This window comes from Trachemys scripta, chromosome 2, assembly GCF_013100865.1.
Source record: "Trachemys scripta elegans isolate TJP31775 chromosome 2, CAS_Tse_1.0, whole genome shotgun sequence".
NCBI classification, from domain to species: Eukaryota; Metazoa; Chordata; order Testudines; family Emydidae; genus Trachemys; species Trachemys scripta.
In genome coordinates, this window is record NC_048299.1 from 142,819,887 (window position 1) to 142,834,404 (window position 14,518).

The 14,518-nt window shown below is 60.1% G+C and overlaps 2 protein-coding genes across 6 annotated transcripts; one reads left to right on the forward strand and one right to left on the reverse strand.

The window, feature by feature from the left end:
- Positions 1 to 231: 231 nt before the first annotated feature.
- On the forward strand, positions 232 to 6,809 carry MYL7 (myosin light chain 7). 5 transcript variants are annotated; one of them, XR_004644616.1, is made up of 8 exons: positions 232 to 336; positions 1,532 to 1,642; positions 2,492 to 2,567; positions 3,219 to 3,377; positions 4,367 to 4,471; positions 5,394 to 5,497; positions 6,293 to 6,341; positions 6,638 to 6,673. XR_004644616.1 is itself a non-coding variant. In XM_034761685.1 (8 exons), exons 1-8 carry the CDS (start codon positions 334 to 336, stop codon positions 6,737 to 6,739), a joined length of 684 nt encoding a protein of 227 aa, XP_034617576.1. In that variant the 5' UTR covers positions 232 to 333; the 3' UTR covers positions 6,740 to 6,809. The 5 variants fall into 5 exon arrangements, 4 of the variants coding, with proteins under 4 accessions (XP_034617576.1, XP_034617577.1, XP_034617578.1 ...); XM_034761685.1 differs by having other exon boundaries at positions 5,394 to 5,472; positions 6,638 to 6,809; XM_034761686.1 differs by having other exon boundaries at positions 5,394 to 5,472; positions 6,293 to 6,415; positions 6,638 to 6,710.
- A 1,911-nt stretch (positions 6,810 to 8,720) lies between these two features.
- LOC117872867 (antimicrobial peptide NK-lysin-like) lies at positions 8,721 to 14,437 on the reverse strand. The gene is made up of 5 exons (XM_034761690.1): positions 14,280 to 14,437; positions 12,601 to 12,731; positions 9,573 to 9,683; positions 9,130 to 9,301; positions 8,721 to 8,804 (listed from the first exon to the last, which is right to left on the reverse strand). The coding sequence occupies exons 1-5, from the start codon at positions 14,323 to 14,325 to the stop codon at positions 8,791 to 8,793; spliced, it is 474 nt and encodes a 157-aa protein (XP_034617581.1). The 5' UTR covers positions 14,326 to 14,437; the 3' UTR covers positions 8,721 to 8,790.
- Positions 14,438 to 14,518: the final 81 nt, after the last annotated feature.

Here is a 14,518-nt window from a genome sequence, read left to right on the forward strand (position 1 = left end):
GACTTCGTTTTGTTCTGATTTGGAGCCAAACCAAATTTTGCGCAGTCAGAAATTCCCGGAAATCCCGGGATGTGACCAGCGTAAGGACTCCAGTTCTCCGCAGCTGCCTGGGGACCCCTTCCATAGAGCTCAAGCCGGCTCTCCGGGCCCACCCTGCTGGAATGTCGCTGTCATCCGCCCTTATCACCCCAGCCAGCTCTGCGCTGGGACTGCCAAGTTTGGCGCTCTCCCCTGTTCTGCTCCTAATTTAGCTACCTGGGTGATAAGCAGCAGTATATAGCGGAGCCCAGCCACCCCCTCGCTGCGGAGGAGCTGCGGAGCTGACACAGCAGGATGGTGAGTCCCTCCCCCCGCCCCCCAGCCCCTCACTGGAACCTCCTGGACAAGGCTGTTCTGAGTGGGAGCCGTCGGACCCACTCCTGCGGGCAGGGGCACTGTGCTGAGAGCCCCCCCCCAGAACAGCTCCAGCCCCCCCACATCCTGGGGTGAGGGAGAGCCGGGGCCTGTGCTGAGAGCGCCCACCCAAAATGGCTCCAACCCTCCACGTCCTGGGGCGAGAGAGAGCTGTGCTGAGAGCTCCAGCCCCCCCAGAACGGCTCCAGGCCCCCCACGTCCTGAGGCGAGGGAGAACCGGGCAATGTGCTGAGAGCACACTCCCCCCCCCCGCCCTGAACGATTCCAGCCCCAGCTTGTCCTGAGGCAAGGGATATCCGGGCACTGTGCTGAGAGCGCCCCCTCAGAACGGCTCCAGCCCCCCACGTACTGAGGCGAGGAGCAGCCCCTCAGCATGCAGCAGGGCACTAACTTGGGGGGACCTGCCCGGGCCATGCCAGAGCCCCATTGACAGCCCCTAGATACCCATTGTCAGTGCCCCCCAGCCCCAGCACTGCCAGCAGACCCCAAAGCCTCACTGCTGTCCCCCTAGAGCCCCATTGTCAGCACCAGCCCCCCCCAGCCCCATTGCCAGTGCCACCCCCTGAGCCAGCCCCTGCCCCAGAGCTTACAGCCCCCGTGGGGACCATGCGGCCAAAGAACAAAGAATGCAGGGAAGGGAAGAACACCGCATCCCTGAGATTACTGGTGACCTTTCCTTGCCTCCCTCCAGCCCTCTCCCACCCGCAGACCCAGAGCCCTTCCCCCACTAGCAGCTGACCCCCCCCCCAGCCCCACCCCCATGCAGATACCTACCCTAGAGAGCACCTTCCCTCCCTCTGCCCCATTGCCCCCTGAGAGGTTTGACGGGAGTTGGAACGCTGGGGGTTATCAGTGGTTTAAAACTGTCTGTTTCAATCACACTGGTCCCAGGCACCGGAGAGGGGGCACCTTTCATGCCAGCAAGGGGCTCCCCTTCTGCTGCTTGTGCCCACTGGAACGCATCACAGGGCTCCTCACTGATTGGCTCTGCTGGGCTCAGCAGGATTCCTTGCGCTCTGATTGGATCTGCTGGGGACAGTAGGATTCCCTGTGCTTTGATTGGCTCTGCCAGAGACAGCAGGACTCCCTGCACTCTGATTGGCTCTTTCCCCTGCAGGCCAGCCGGAAAGCCGGGACCCGAAGCAAAGCTGCTGCCAAGCGTGCCCAGAGGGGCTCCTCCAACGTCTTCTCCATGTTTGAGCAGTCTCAGATCCAGGAGTTCAAGGAGGTGAGGGTGCCGCGGCCCATTGTGTGTGAACGCCAGCACGCAGGGTAGCCTGGGCAATGCACATGGTACCCATGCAGGGATATGGCCCGTGGTGAGAGAAGGGTCAGGGCCATGGCCTTCGCAAAGAGAGAGTGGGGAATATTCAGCGTTAGCTCCCCCAAGTAGTCACAGCACACACACAGCGAGCTAGAACTTGAGCATCAGCCATCTTGCAGGAAGGCTGCAGCATAACACGACTTTATGTCTTAGAATCAAGAAGCTTAACACACAAGAACCAAAACCAGAGAGAGAGACAAAACAGGCTGCTCCCTGTGGCAGAGAGGCCCAACTCACCCCATCTTTCTCTAGGCAGACTGACTGCACAGGACCCAGATCACAGGCTACCCTGCAGAGTCCCCCAAGCCTACAAGCAGGACCAGGAATCCCCTTATAATTTAACGTGACAGCTCAGACTTTTCACACAGTTTGCAATATACCACACTTTGCATTGGCCGGCTGGTTTCTGAGCCTCTCGCGGTCACGTTTTTAGCTCTTCTCCCCAACCACGAGGTACTTGGTTGGAACCAAAGCCAAGATTCTCCCCGAATCACCTGACTCCAGGAGCTGGAGCTTGAAGATATTGTGACACTCACAAGTCGGCCATGCTGGGGCTGCAGGGAATAATGTGGCCTAGGGACTCAGCCATGGCAAGCTGGGCTGGAGCTCCCCACTCCTGCTGGGGCACGGCTAGGGAGAGGGGAAGATGCCAGCTGGAGGGAGGTTCTGCCCTACCGGGAGAGTGAGGGGGCTGGTGCCGAGGGCTGCAAGCAGGCCCAGGCTCCAGGGCTCAGCGTCTCATTCTGTTCCCAGGCATTCAGCTGCATCGACCAGAACCGTGACGGCATTATCACGAAATCAGACCTGAAGGAGACCTATTCCCAGCTTGGTGAGTGAGCACCTCGCCCCCCACCCTCCCAATGCACTTTGGCCAGGGGCAGGCACCAAAGCTATCCCCAATAATCATTGTTGTGAAATGCCAGGCCTCAGCAAACCCCCCGGGCCTGGAGCTTGCTGCAAGCTTCAAACACAGACCATGGAGGTGCCCAAAGAATGATAAACCTGTCAGGACATCACCATCTTTCTATCCTCATCCATCCCCTCTATCTATCTAATCTAATCTATCTATCTCCATACACCCTATCTATCTATCTATCTACCTCCATCCACCCCCTCCGGCTTGAGTGGCTTGCCCTCTGGCGGGAAGGCAGTGAAGGTTCTCTGCTGTCCCAATCTCTTGCGAAAGTGAGTTCCCTAGTCCAATATGGAACAAACCTGGGCCCGGTGCATTGCCTGGAATCGAAAGGGTCTGAAAGTCCTTAATCTCAGGCACGGCAGCTTTGTGCGAGTTTTGCTTTGGTATTCCTGTGTATCAGCCTGGAGTCTAGTTCCCCAGCTGTGACCCCGTGGCGTCAGGCGCTGCACAGACACAGGATGTGAAAAAAGGGCTGAGTTTTCAGTTCATTCAAAGCAAAACTGGGAGGCTCCTGCACTTACGCTGGGAGTCCAGGAGCAAAAAAGCCTCTTCTTGCTTCCTCAGCCCTGTGGTGCCAATGCTCCGTCCCCCCACCCCGCCCCAGAGCATCGGCCTACCCCTGGTGTCTGAGGAAGAGGGGAGCCCTCGGAGCAGGAGAAAGGCAGGGAATTCTCAACCACCACAGGTCTATGGGCTGGTGCCCAGTAAAGGAGGGTCCTGCCAGTGGGTAATGCCCCTGTGAATGGGGGCGTGGGCTGCTGGGGGATCCTGCACCGCCAGGGAGCGGGTGGGGCTGGGGAGCACCACTTTAACAAGACAAGCCCTTTATGTTACAAATCGATGGAGGAAGCCAGCTGCTAGCTCCAAAACTACCCAGCCCCCTGCCCCCTTGGCAGACAGCGGGAGCTGGCTGCTTAGTGGCAGGGCCGCTGATTAAGTAGCAGGCACGCTCTTTCCACTGGGCACTTGAGCTTGGCATCTCGTGATTTCATCCCCATGCGTCATCACTGATAAGGCTGGCTCTGCTTGCCTGCACTGTGGGGGAGTGAGGCGGTCAGCTTCTGGGCTCAGGGGCCCGGCTCAGGGGCAAAGCGGGCCTCCTCCTAGAGCGGCATGAGGCGCAGGCCCGGGTTCACCTCAGATCCCGGCCTGGCCCCTCTGGTGCTTTTATCAAAGGGGGCTCTGCGGAGGTGGCTCTCTCCACTGACGCTGCCACGGAGATCGGCCTATAGACCCCGACTGAGATCAAGGGGACCTGTCTTGCTGGGCCCTGCCCCCACCCTGACCCAGATCAAGGGGACCTGTCGTGTCAGGCCCTGCACCCACCCCGATGGAGATCGGGGGTACCACTGTCATGCCAGGCCCTGCACACACCCCGATGGAGATCGGGGGTACCACTGTCATGCCAGGCCCTGCTCCGACAGAGATCTGCTCCCCCCCCCCCATCGTGCTGGGTGCTGCCCAGAGGTAGCAGAGGGTGAGAACAGAGCTCAGAGTGGGTTGTGTCATCTGATGGCATGATGTGCCAGCTCCCTGGCTGGAGCTGCCTCCCTGCTCAGATTGTGCTGGGGTCCAGGCCTCCGGCTGAACAGCGGTGGGGCTCCATGGGGCAAGGCCCGCTCCTGCCACCAGAAAGCGAACGGTGCTCTGGGTGGGGGGCCAGAGGCGTCCTGGGGAAGATGGGCTCTCACCGGGCCTCCCCTCCTCACCAGGGAAATTGAACATGAAGGATGAGGAGCTGGACGAGATGCTGAAGGAGGGGAAGGGCCCCATCAACTTCACTGTCTTCCTCGCACTCTTCGGGGAGAAGCTGAATGGTGAGTAGGCCGAGAGCCGAATGGGGCCGAGAGCTGGAGGGGGCCTGTTCAACCTGGGCTCTATCGACCTCTCGGACATCCCTGGCCCTATCGCCAGAGCATCTGAGCACCTCACCCTCCATCATGTATTGATCCTCACACACACGGGGTTATGATTCCCATGGGACAGATGGAGAAACTGAGGCACAGAGCAACTGGGTGACTTGCCCAAGGTCACACTGGGGTGGCACAGGTTTCCCGTGTCCCAGACTCGCCCTCACACCGCTGGAGCATCCTCACTGTTCCCAGCTCTGCTGCCCACTTGCTCTTGGCACCCTCGAGACGACTTTGCACTACACCCGCAGTGCGGGATGCTCCCATGTTGTCTTTCTCCCCTGCTGGTGACTGTTCCAAGTGGAGAGCGAAGGTCCCGAGGCCCTGCCTGGAAAGAGGAATTCCCTCAATAGCTTCACCAGCATCCCCTCCTAGGCATGGCTGGGTCCCCCGTTGCAGGCTCCGGGCATGAGCCATGGCTGAGTGCTGCCGGGCCCCACGGGGCTTGGAGATACCGTGATCCATGCTGAGAAAGTCATACAGTCTCCTGCTGCCGCTTAACTCGGCTTTTAGCTGCTGGGGTCTTTGGAACCCCGCCCCCAGCAATGGGCTTGTGGGGGGGCACAGAGATGGGGGTGCAGCTGCCCTTTGAGATGTGGCTTTGGGCACCTCAGAGCGTTCGGAGCGCAGGCAGGGAATGCGGGTTCCCAGCATCTCTGAGGAGAGGGAGGGTCGTCGGCTCATCCTGCCCTGCAGGTTCAGAGTGCGAAGAGAAGCAGGGCCGTCCCCCCGCCACGAGGCAGGCATGGGGGGGGGCCTAGAGCCAGGGGAATGTGGCTGGGGAACCTCGGCCTCATCCTGAGCTAACCAGCCCCCCCTGCTCCCCCAGGCACCGACCCGGAGGAATCCATCCTCAACGCTTTCAAACTCTTCGACCCCGACGGAACCGGCCACGTGAACAAGGACGAGTGAGTCAAAGCACCCCAAGCCAGGGTGTGTGGGGGGAGTTGCAGGCCTGGGGGACCCAGCACCCCTAGTCCCACAGAGACACGAGGAGCCCCTGCTTCTGGGGCCTCGGCTTTTGGGAGCCCAGGTGGAGATGCCCTTGGCCTGGTGTCTTGGGGGGGCTGCGCACCCACAGATCTGACTGACCTCCATTGTGGGGGCTGCAAATCAGAGCTCAGGGTGTCTCAGGCTGGGCTCTCAGGGCCAGATTCCCAGGTGCCCAATGGCTCGCGGGGCAGAGCCGGCTCTTTGCCACCCTGGTGCCGGGGGTATCCTGGGCCAAACTGGGCGTGGGCTGGAGCCAGAAGGAGGCCTGGCTGGGCCTCCCTGTCACGCCCCAATGGGGAAATGGCCATGGGGGGGTGGAGCAGGCTGCCATAGCATGTGGAAGGGGCGGGAGGGGGTATGGCGGGGGGGCAGGGCTGAACAGGTCCCAGCAACTGAGGCCAGTTCGGAAAATGTGGGGTTAAAAAAAGTCTCTGTGTTCAGTGGGCAGGTCTGTCTAGTCCTGCGGGGCCTGTGCCCCTGGAATCACTCCCCCCCGACCCTGCCCGTCTTCCAGACCTTACCCAGCTCCTGTCCCCCAGGCCCTGTCTCTCAGATCCTTCCAGCCCCTGCCCCCTTCAACCCCCATCCTGCCCCTTGCCAGGCCCCACCTGGCCCTTACCCCCCATTAGGCCCCAGCCCCCCAGTCCTTGCCTGGCCCCGGCCAAGCTGGGCACTCAGGGGCAGTAGGCACAAATCCAAGGCTCTGCGTTCTCACTCACGTCGTTTTGGTTGCAGGTTTAAGCAGCTCCTGCTGACCCAGGCAGACAAGTTCACCCCGGAGGAGGTGAGACGGCCCCTGCTCTCCCCCCGCCCCCAATCTATGGGGCCCAGGAACTCCCCCTGCCTTTGACCCCACAGGTTGGCAGGACCCCCTCGTTACTGCTGCACTGGGAAACACAAGCGGGTGTGTGTGTGGCTTTGCACTACACGCCCCCCCACCCCCGTGGCAGATCTGGGTGCCCACCAGCCGCCCGGGTCTTTGGTGCCCAGGCTGCGGCCTCCCCCGTGGGCCCTGCCCCGCAAAGTCGCTGGGATTCCTGCCCACAACTCACATCCCCACCTCCACTTTCTCCTGCCCAGGTGGAGCAGATGTTCGTGGTGACGCCCATCGACGTGGCAGGAAACATTGATTACAAATCCCTCTGTTACATCATCACCCACGGCGACGAGAAGGAGGACTGACAGGTGATGCGGACAATCAGCATGTGTCCCACGCCTAGCGCCATTGAAATAAAAGCCCAAGCCCATCAAACGAGAGCCACCTGTGTGTGACCGGGGGGAGGGAAGCCCCATCTGTGGCCAAGCTGGAGAGGGAATATATGGAGATATACCTATCTCATAGAGCTGGAAGCGACCCTGAAAGGTCATCAAGTCCAGCCCCTGCCTTTACTAGCAGGACCAAGTACTGATTTTGCCCCAGATCCCTAAGTGGCCCCCTCAAGGATTAAACTCACAACCCTGGGTTTAGCAGGCCAATGCTCAAACCACTGAGCTATCTCTCCCCCCCAAGCTAAGGGCTTGTTTCAAAGGGCCGGGCACAGCTCAAGGCCATTCCCTAAGCACTGGGTGCAAGGCTAGGGGGACCCTGGCACAAGGACTGGTGGGTGATTGGGATGCAAAGGGCCTGTCCACTGTGGGCCCCAGTGGGTAGCGGTGGGCAGGCTCTGGGACGGAGGAGGACGCAAGCCATGTATGGTCGCTCTCCCATGATGGAGGCAGGGGGCATTAGGAACCCCAGGCTGCTTCCCGCAGGGTGGAGAGACACGGTTCAGATGCAAAGCTCACCCCTATGGGGGGGCCCCTTGTCCGCACCCTGGGTGTGGCCCCCCCCAGCACAGCAGAGGAAGGTTTGTCACAGGATCGCCTCCTGACCTGAGAGGCTGGAGGCTCCTCTGCGCAGGGGAGCTGGGTGACCAACAGGCAATACCCGCAGTCACCATCTCCCCCCGGCTCCCCCCCCTTGTCCCTTATCTTCCTCCACCTTAACTACGGTGAGCTCGGGACACGTTCACTGGTGGCCACTTTCCCCTCCTGCACTCGCCAGTCCTCAGGCACGTCTTCTTCTGAGCCAACAGCTTCCGCTCCCGTTCCTGCTCCCAGGCCCCGCTCTTGTCTGGGGGGTGAGGGGGAAGGAGCTGCAGGGGCCAAGGCCCCCACACCCACGCCCAGCCTGTGACGCCGTCAGGGCCCTGCCCTGGGATAAGGCGCGCAGGAAGGAAAGGCAGATGACAGGCCAGAGAGATGCAGGATTGTGGCTGGGACAAATGTTTCTCAAGCAGCCTCAGCAGCACTGGAGCCGAAAGGCTCGTTTCCACCTGCCCACCCTCCCCGCCCAGCAGGGGCATGAAGCCAGCCACACGTTGTCCAAAGCACTTTATTCATAAGGAAGCCAAAAGCAGCAGGGGGGAAAAATGGGTCAGATGCCCGGCTGGTGCAAATAGGCATGGCTTGGTGCTGTGCCCACGTGCACCGGCTCACGATATCCAGCAGAAGAGATGCCAGAGCCAAGCTGATGGCCAAGGGCTGGCAGAGTCACTGTCCGCCGGTTGTCTGCTCCGGTCTGCAGTGGTCCTGGATGCAGGAGACAGCCTGTGAGCTTAACCAGCAGGGGTCCTGCTTTCCGCCTTCAGCTCCAGGCTGTACCCACCGTCTCCTCCACAGCCCAGACTAGGCCCCCATAAACCCCACAGTGCCTGGGGCTCATAACCCTGGGTGGCGTTCGAAGCACCCACTGGTGAGCAGGTCCCCTAAGCACCCATCCCCATGGGTACATGTAGCGGTCAGTGTGTGCTCCAGGCCCTGCTCCATGCCCAATCCCTAGAGCTGAGCTTGGGGCAGCCCCAGCTGTGGAGCCATGGCTCTTTAGCACAAGCTGTGGAGCTCCTGCTTTAAGCTCTGACGGTCCCCAGTGTGCAGCCACGCCGTCCAGGGCATCAGACCAAGGAGCACATGGGCCCCAGAGACACTGCAGCCCTCACAGGGCCGGGCTGAAGCACTGGGTGAAGGAGCCCCGGCTGCTGCTCCAGCGTCACCTTCAGGGCATGGTGCTATAAGCCAGACCTGAGCACCAGTGGGTCCCGCTCCCCCACCTCGCTCCCCCAGCCCAGCGATCTGCCTTGGGGTACCACGTACCCAGCTGGCCCTATGCCGTGCTCCATCCAGCCAGTTCTGTGCAATCAGCAGCAGCAAGAAGCTTCGGGGAATTGGCGTGGCCTCGGGGCAAGCGGCGGGCATCAGTTGGAGAACTCTGGAGGGAAAGCCAGCGTTTCTGGGTCAGAGCAGCTCCAGCCCCCCGGGCAGGTCGGCCTAGGCATCCTCTGTGCAGCACCTCAGAGACGGGCCAGGGGGCGGCTGAGCCCTAGCGGGATAATGCAGGGGATGGGGGAAGAACAAGGCGGGGGAGGATCCCTGGAGACACGGGAGGGGGTGAACTTTGCAGGGGACAATTCCTGGGGTGGAGGTGATTGCTGGGCCAGGAGAGGGAGAGCCCAGTCGATGTTTCTCAGAGAAGCCCCAAGGAGCCTGGGCCGAAGTTTGCCGTGGGGGATGAACTGCGGCCTACGCACTCTCACCTGGGGACTCCTTGCACAATTTCATGCTGATGCAGATGTCTCCGGCCTCATCGCCGTTCTGCAGTCCCTCCGTGAGCTGATCTTTGTACTTTTTCAGCAACGATTTGCACTGCCGGGCCAGGCGTCTGCCCACAGATCTGCACACGGAGCCCAGGGCCTTGTTGATAGCGTCCTGCGGCAAGAGCCCTGGCACGTGAGCTATGGCACTGCGCTCCGCCCACCCTCTCCTCTCCCATAACTTCGCCATCAACTAGGGAATCATCCCCCGGTCCGCTCCCCACCTCTCCCTCTCCTTCCCCCATCTCCCATCACCATCACGCCCTCTGCTCTCCCCCCCACACACCTTCTCCCTCCTCATCCCACCATTCCTCACCCCTCCCACACACTTCCTCATTCCCCCTCCTCTAACCGCTGGGCTGGCCAACAGGCACTGGGTGACGTACCTCATCGGGGTCATCACCAATCAACGACTTGAGCTTCTCCACAATCTGGGTGCAGAACGTGCACCTCTTGTTAGGGGGCCGAGCCTCATCTTCCTCTTCCAGCTGATCCCACTGTCCCAGAGAGAACCGAGAGACCCTGTAGTGCAGCTATGGAACCAGGGCCCAGTGCGGCCAGGCCCAGGGCAGCAGTAACGGGGGGCGGGGAGGGAGAGGCAGACACCCAGCCCGATAGGGGTTCTCAGAGGGGTTGGGCCGGGTGTTCCATTGTTACCTCCTCTGAGCACAGGGCAGCAGTATCCCCGCCATTAGGGTTACCATTCGTCCGGATTCCCCCGGACATGTCCGGATTTTTGAGCTAAAAATAGCGTCCGAGGGGAATTTGTAAATGTCCGGACTTCCCCCCCCCCATGCAGGGTGTGCGCAGCTAACAGGGCAGTCGGCCGGATGGTGCCACTTACATGGGGCTCCAACAGCCAGAGAGAGCCCCTCCTCTGCTTCCCCTGCAGCTGAGATCACTCCCTCCCTCCCTGCATTTGCAGATCGCCTCCGGCAGTCTGGAGCTCCTCCCACACTCCTCCTTCCCTGCCAGCCAGCCTGCCGGGACGAACGGCTCAGGCCGTTCCTGAGCAAGTTCACAGAGACATTAGGCGAAGGCCAACAACAAGAGGGTCAGGGGGGTCGGAGAAGGGGCAGGGAGGTTTTGGATGGGGCAGTCAAGAGATGGGGAGGGTCGGGAGTTCGGGGGGGGGCTGAGGGAGGGTGTGGATAAGGTTTTGGGCAGTCAGGGTACAGGTAGGGGGTAGGGTCCTGGGGGGCAGTTAGGAGCAGGGGTCCCAGGAGGGGGCAGTCAGGGGACAAGGAGCGAGGGGGGGGCTGTCAGGGGGCAGGAGTGGGGAGAGGGATCGGAGCAGTCAATGGGACAGAAAGCAGAGGGGTTTAGATGGGTCAGGAGTTCTGGGGGGGCTGTCAGGGGGTGGGGAGTAGTTGGATGGGGCGTGGGAGTCCCAGGGGTCTGTCTGGGGGTGGGGGTGTGGATAAGGGTTGGAGCAGTCAGGGTACAGGTAGGGTCCTGGGGCCCAGTTAGGATGGGGGGAGGGTCTCAGGAGGGGGCAGTCAGGGGACAAGAGGCAGGGAGGCTTAGGTAGGGGGTGGAGTCCTGGGGAGCAGTTAGGGGCAGGGGTCCCAGGAGGGGGCAGTCAGGGGACAAGGAGCAGGGGGAAGGGTTGGGGGTTCTGAGGGGGGTGGGAAGTGGGAGGGGCAGGGGCGGGGCTAGGGCAGGATGTGGCGGGGCTCCTCACGTCTCTTTTTTGCTTGCTGAAATATGGTAACCCTACCCGCCATTATCTATCTCAAGCGCTCATCTAGCCCTAATCATTATTCTTAGTTATTATTCATACTGAAGAAGCACCTAGGAAGGTGGTTATGGGGCAGGGCCCCGGTGCCAGGCACTGCACAAACACAGAACAAAATGACACACTCCCTGCCCCAAAGACCATCTCGGAGCGCCACACAAACTTCAGTGTATTTATTAAGGCTGGTTGAACGTTTCCCCTTGAAGCTGTTTTTCAGTGGGAAACTGAGTTTTCGACTCGGCGAAATGTCCCCGGAAAGCGTCTGCTTCCTGTGGGAAATGTCGCTTGTTCAGCCAAAAAAACAGAGCGAACAAAATATTTTGATGCCAAAGTGTCTTATGGGAGTTGTAGTTCAGGTGCTTCCTGCTTCCAGCCTCCTCTATGGACCAGGCTCCCCAGCTGAACATCGTCTCCCATGATGCACTGCGGAGAGGTGGCGGCCACAATAAGAGGGGAGACTAATGCATCATGGGAGATGTAGTACAGCCAGCCATAGAGGAGAATGGGTGCATAAGGCACCTGAACTACAACTCCCATGAAGCACTGCAGCAGCATTTGCTAAACCAAAATATTATGGTTTTCAATATTTTCGCTGAAAACTTGAAATTTCCCATGGGGGGGGGGGAAATCAGCTCTAAATTTATCCTTTCAACAGCAACCCCCCCCCCCAGGCAGGGCCATGCTATGCTCCCCAGAGAGACAAAGTGATCTGCTCAAGGTCACTCAGGGAGTCTGTGGCAGGGCAGACTAGTGCCTTCAACACTGGACCACCTTCCTCATCGACACAAGTGAAGTTTTGCCTATCTTGGCCTGGGGTGGGGGTCAAGGGGGTGGAGCCAGGGGCAAGGGATAAGGGAGGGTAGTGGGGTTGGAAGCAGAGGGCGCAGAAGTTGGATTGTGGAGTGGAAGGGCTGCTGCAGTGGCTGGCTCCTGCCATTGCCTCACTAGCTGCCCCAGCTCCTCCCTGGTGCTGGGGGGCAGGGAGAGGGGCGGGGGCAGCTGGCTGGGTCGACCCGCCTGTGGGTCATAAGTGGCTCCTGCAGCCAAGAGCAGCTCCTGCAGCAGGGATTGTTCCTGGCCCTGCTCCATCAGTTGCCCTGACCGCCTCTCCCTGCCCCACCTGGGCACTGCAGGACTGGGACGGGGGTGCAGGCAGCTGGACCGGAAGCCATGCAGAGCTGGAGACGGGGGAAGGGGGTTTCCGCTCCTGCCCAGCTTCTCTGACCGATGCGTGTGGCTCCGTCCAGCCCCCCCGCCTTCCATTGCCAGACCAGCCAACTCCTTCTGCACCCTGTGCATTGCTAACGCAGCCCAGAGCTCAGGAATTTTCATTCCTGTCTCCCCTAAAGCCCCTCTCTGGGCCATGCTGAGCTCCGCTCCCAGAGAACCCCTCCCTTAGCCCCCGAGTGTCTGCAGCACCCAGGCTGGGCACCCAGCACCCCTCCGTGCTGCCCCCTCACCCCACCTTTTGTCACCCAACTGCGGTCAGTTCCCCTCCCCTCCCCTCACTCGCGGCATGGGCAGCAAGCGGGGAAAGGACACGGCATGCAAAGGGGGTGGGGAGATCCGGACGCTGCTCTAGCACCCGCCCAAGGAAAGGGGGGAGGAGACAGGGACGCGGCTCTAGCACCCGCCCAAAGAAAGGGGGGAGGAGGAGAGACGGCTCCAGCACTCACCAGAGGAACATCGGCCCAGAGGCTCGTGCAGTACTGCTCTCTCTGGCATTCCACGGCTGTGGCCACATCCTGGCACCAGAACTTGGGTCCTTGCAAACATCGCGCGGGAACCAAATCTTGGCCGGCAAACGCTGCCAAACAAAGAGACAAGTGTGAGGTGCGCAGAGCCCTGCGGACCTGTAACGCCCTCTAGCTGGTCCAGGGGCACTTCCCCCAGGAGAACGTGAGCTCCCAACCTCTATCTGGTGTGTCACGCTCTGTCCCCACGGCCAGCCCCACAGCGTTTCTGCCATTCAGCCTGGTAAATCTTGAACTCTAGATAATAACACGTTCTGCACGCAGTGTGCGTCAGTCTCACTGGAGCAGGGCTGGCTCCACCTTGTCTCAAGATCCAAAGAGACACTACAAGGACAGGCCACAGGATCAGAGGTTCTCCAGAAAGTACAGAACTAGTGTCTTCCTGTTGTGACTGTGTTGATTCCCGTGGGGTTATGCTGGGGGGGGGGGGAGGGAGGGGTCTGCCCCAGTTGGTCATTCATAGACTTTAAGGTCAGAAGGGACCATTATGATCATCTAGTTTGACCTCCTGCACAACGCAGGCCACAGAATTTCACCCACCCACTCCTGTATCAAATCTGTGTCTGACCCATTGAAGTCCATTCATTAGCCTTTCCATTAACGCGCAAGAAAAAAAAAAACTGAGCTTTTCTAGTAATAGATACCAAAAGGAAGGGCTAAGCAAGATCTGCTGCTGTCTGGAGCATCCCAAAATCCTCAGGAGGAACATTATATGATGATGATGATGTATTTGAATTACCAGGACCCCGTTATGCCAGGCAATGTACAAACACACAACAAAGAGACAGTCCCTGCCCTAAAGCTACGGAAAACTGGTCTAGCTGCACGGTGGGAGCCTTGACCACAGGAACGCGGTGAGACTCGTGGCTCGCCAGCCCACCAGAGCAGAACCAGGGGCCAGCCCAAACAGGATCCTGCCTCTGATAATACCCAAGATCAGAGGCATCAAAGGAAGAGGCAGGCAAATCCAAAAGCAACTCACCAGCTACCCGCCTCTGCTGACACGCTCCGTGGATTCTTCTAGCTCAGCGAGCAGAGCGGTCAGCCCCCAGTGTCTAAAACTCAGGAGTCAGGCCTCCAAAATCATGAGATTTCAAATTAACAAGGGGGGGGGGGGTCTTTTTATTGGCTTCCTGGGGGTGGCATGTTTTGAGGTCCACGTGTTTCTCTTCAGCCTTAAGGGCGAAAAAATCCCTTTTTGTCTGAAAGGAAAGCGGAGACGCTGACCTAAACACCTGATCCCTGCAGCTAGGGCGCTGGTGAAATTAGCAAATGCCACGAGGCAGGTGTTACCGGGCAGAGCTCTCCATGCCGCTGAGCGCCTGTCGGAGCCAGCTGGGTCCATGTTCTACGATTCTTGATTGACTCATTGTTCTCACCAGCGTGACTGGGCCTGACCTGCTGGCTGGCAAACCCCAGAGCCCTTTGGACCATAACTCCGTTTGCCCCCTCCCAGCTCGCTGGTCCAGAAGCAGATGCACCTGCCCGTTAGCAGCGCATGGCTCCTAAAACCCTTCGTCGCTCTTGGCTGGCTCCCAGCTGGGGCCTGGCAATGGAGGCGGGGGAATGGGAAGCAAGCCTACCCCTCCCTCGCTTCTTACCTGCGGCCACAGCGAAGAGCAATGGGAGGATGAGTATTGAAGCCATTGGAGCCCGACGATCGCTGGAATGGTCGGCTAGCGCTCTCGCGGTGGCTTTTATAGCCCAAGTGAAGGAGGCGGAGGGGTCTGGCTGGGCCAGTGAGCGCTTCTGAAAGCCGGCGAGACCTTAAAAAGGAGTGTTGAGGTCCTACTGCCCCCCCTTCCCCCGACCCCTGCTGCTCTTCCTTCCTCCTACGCCC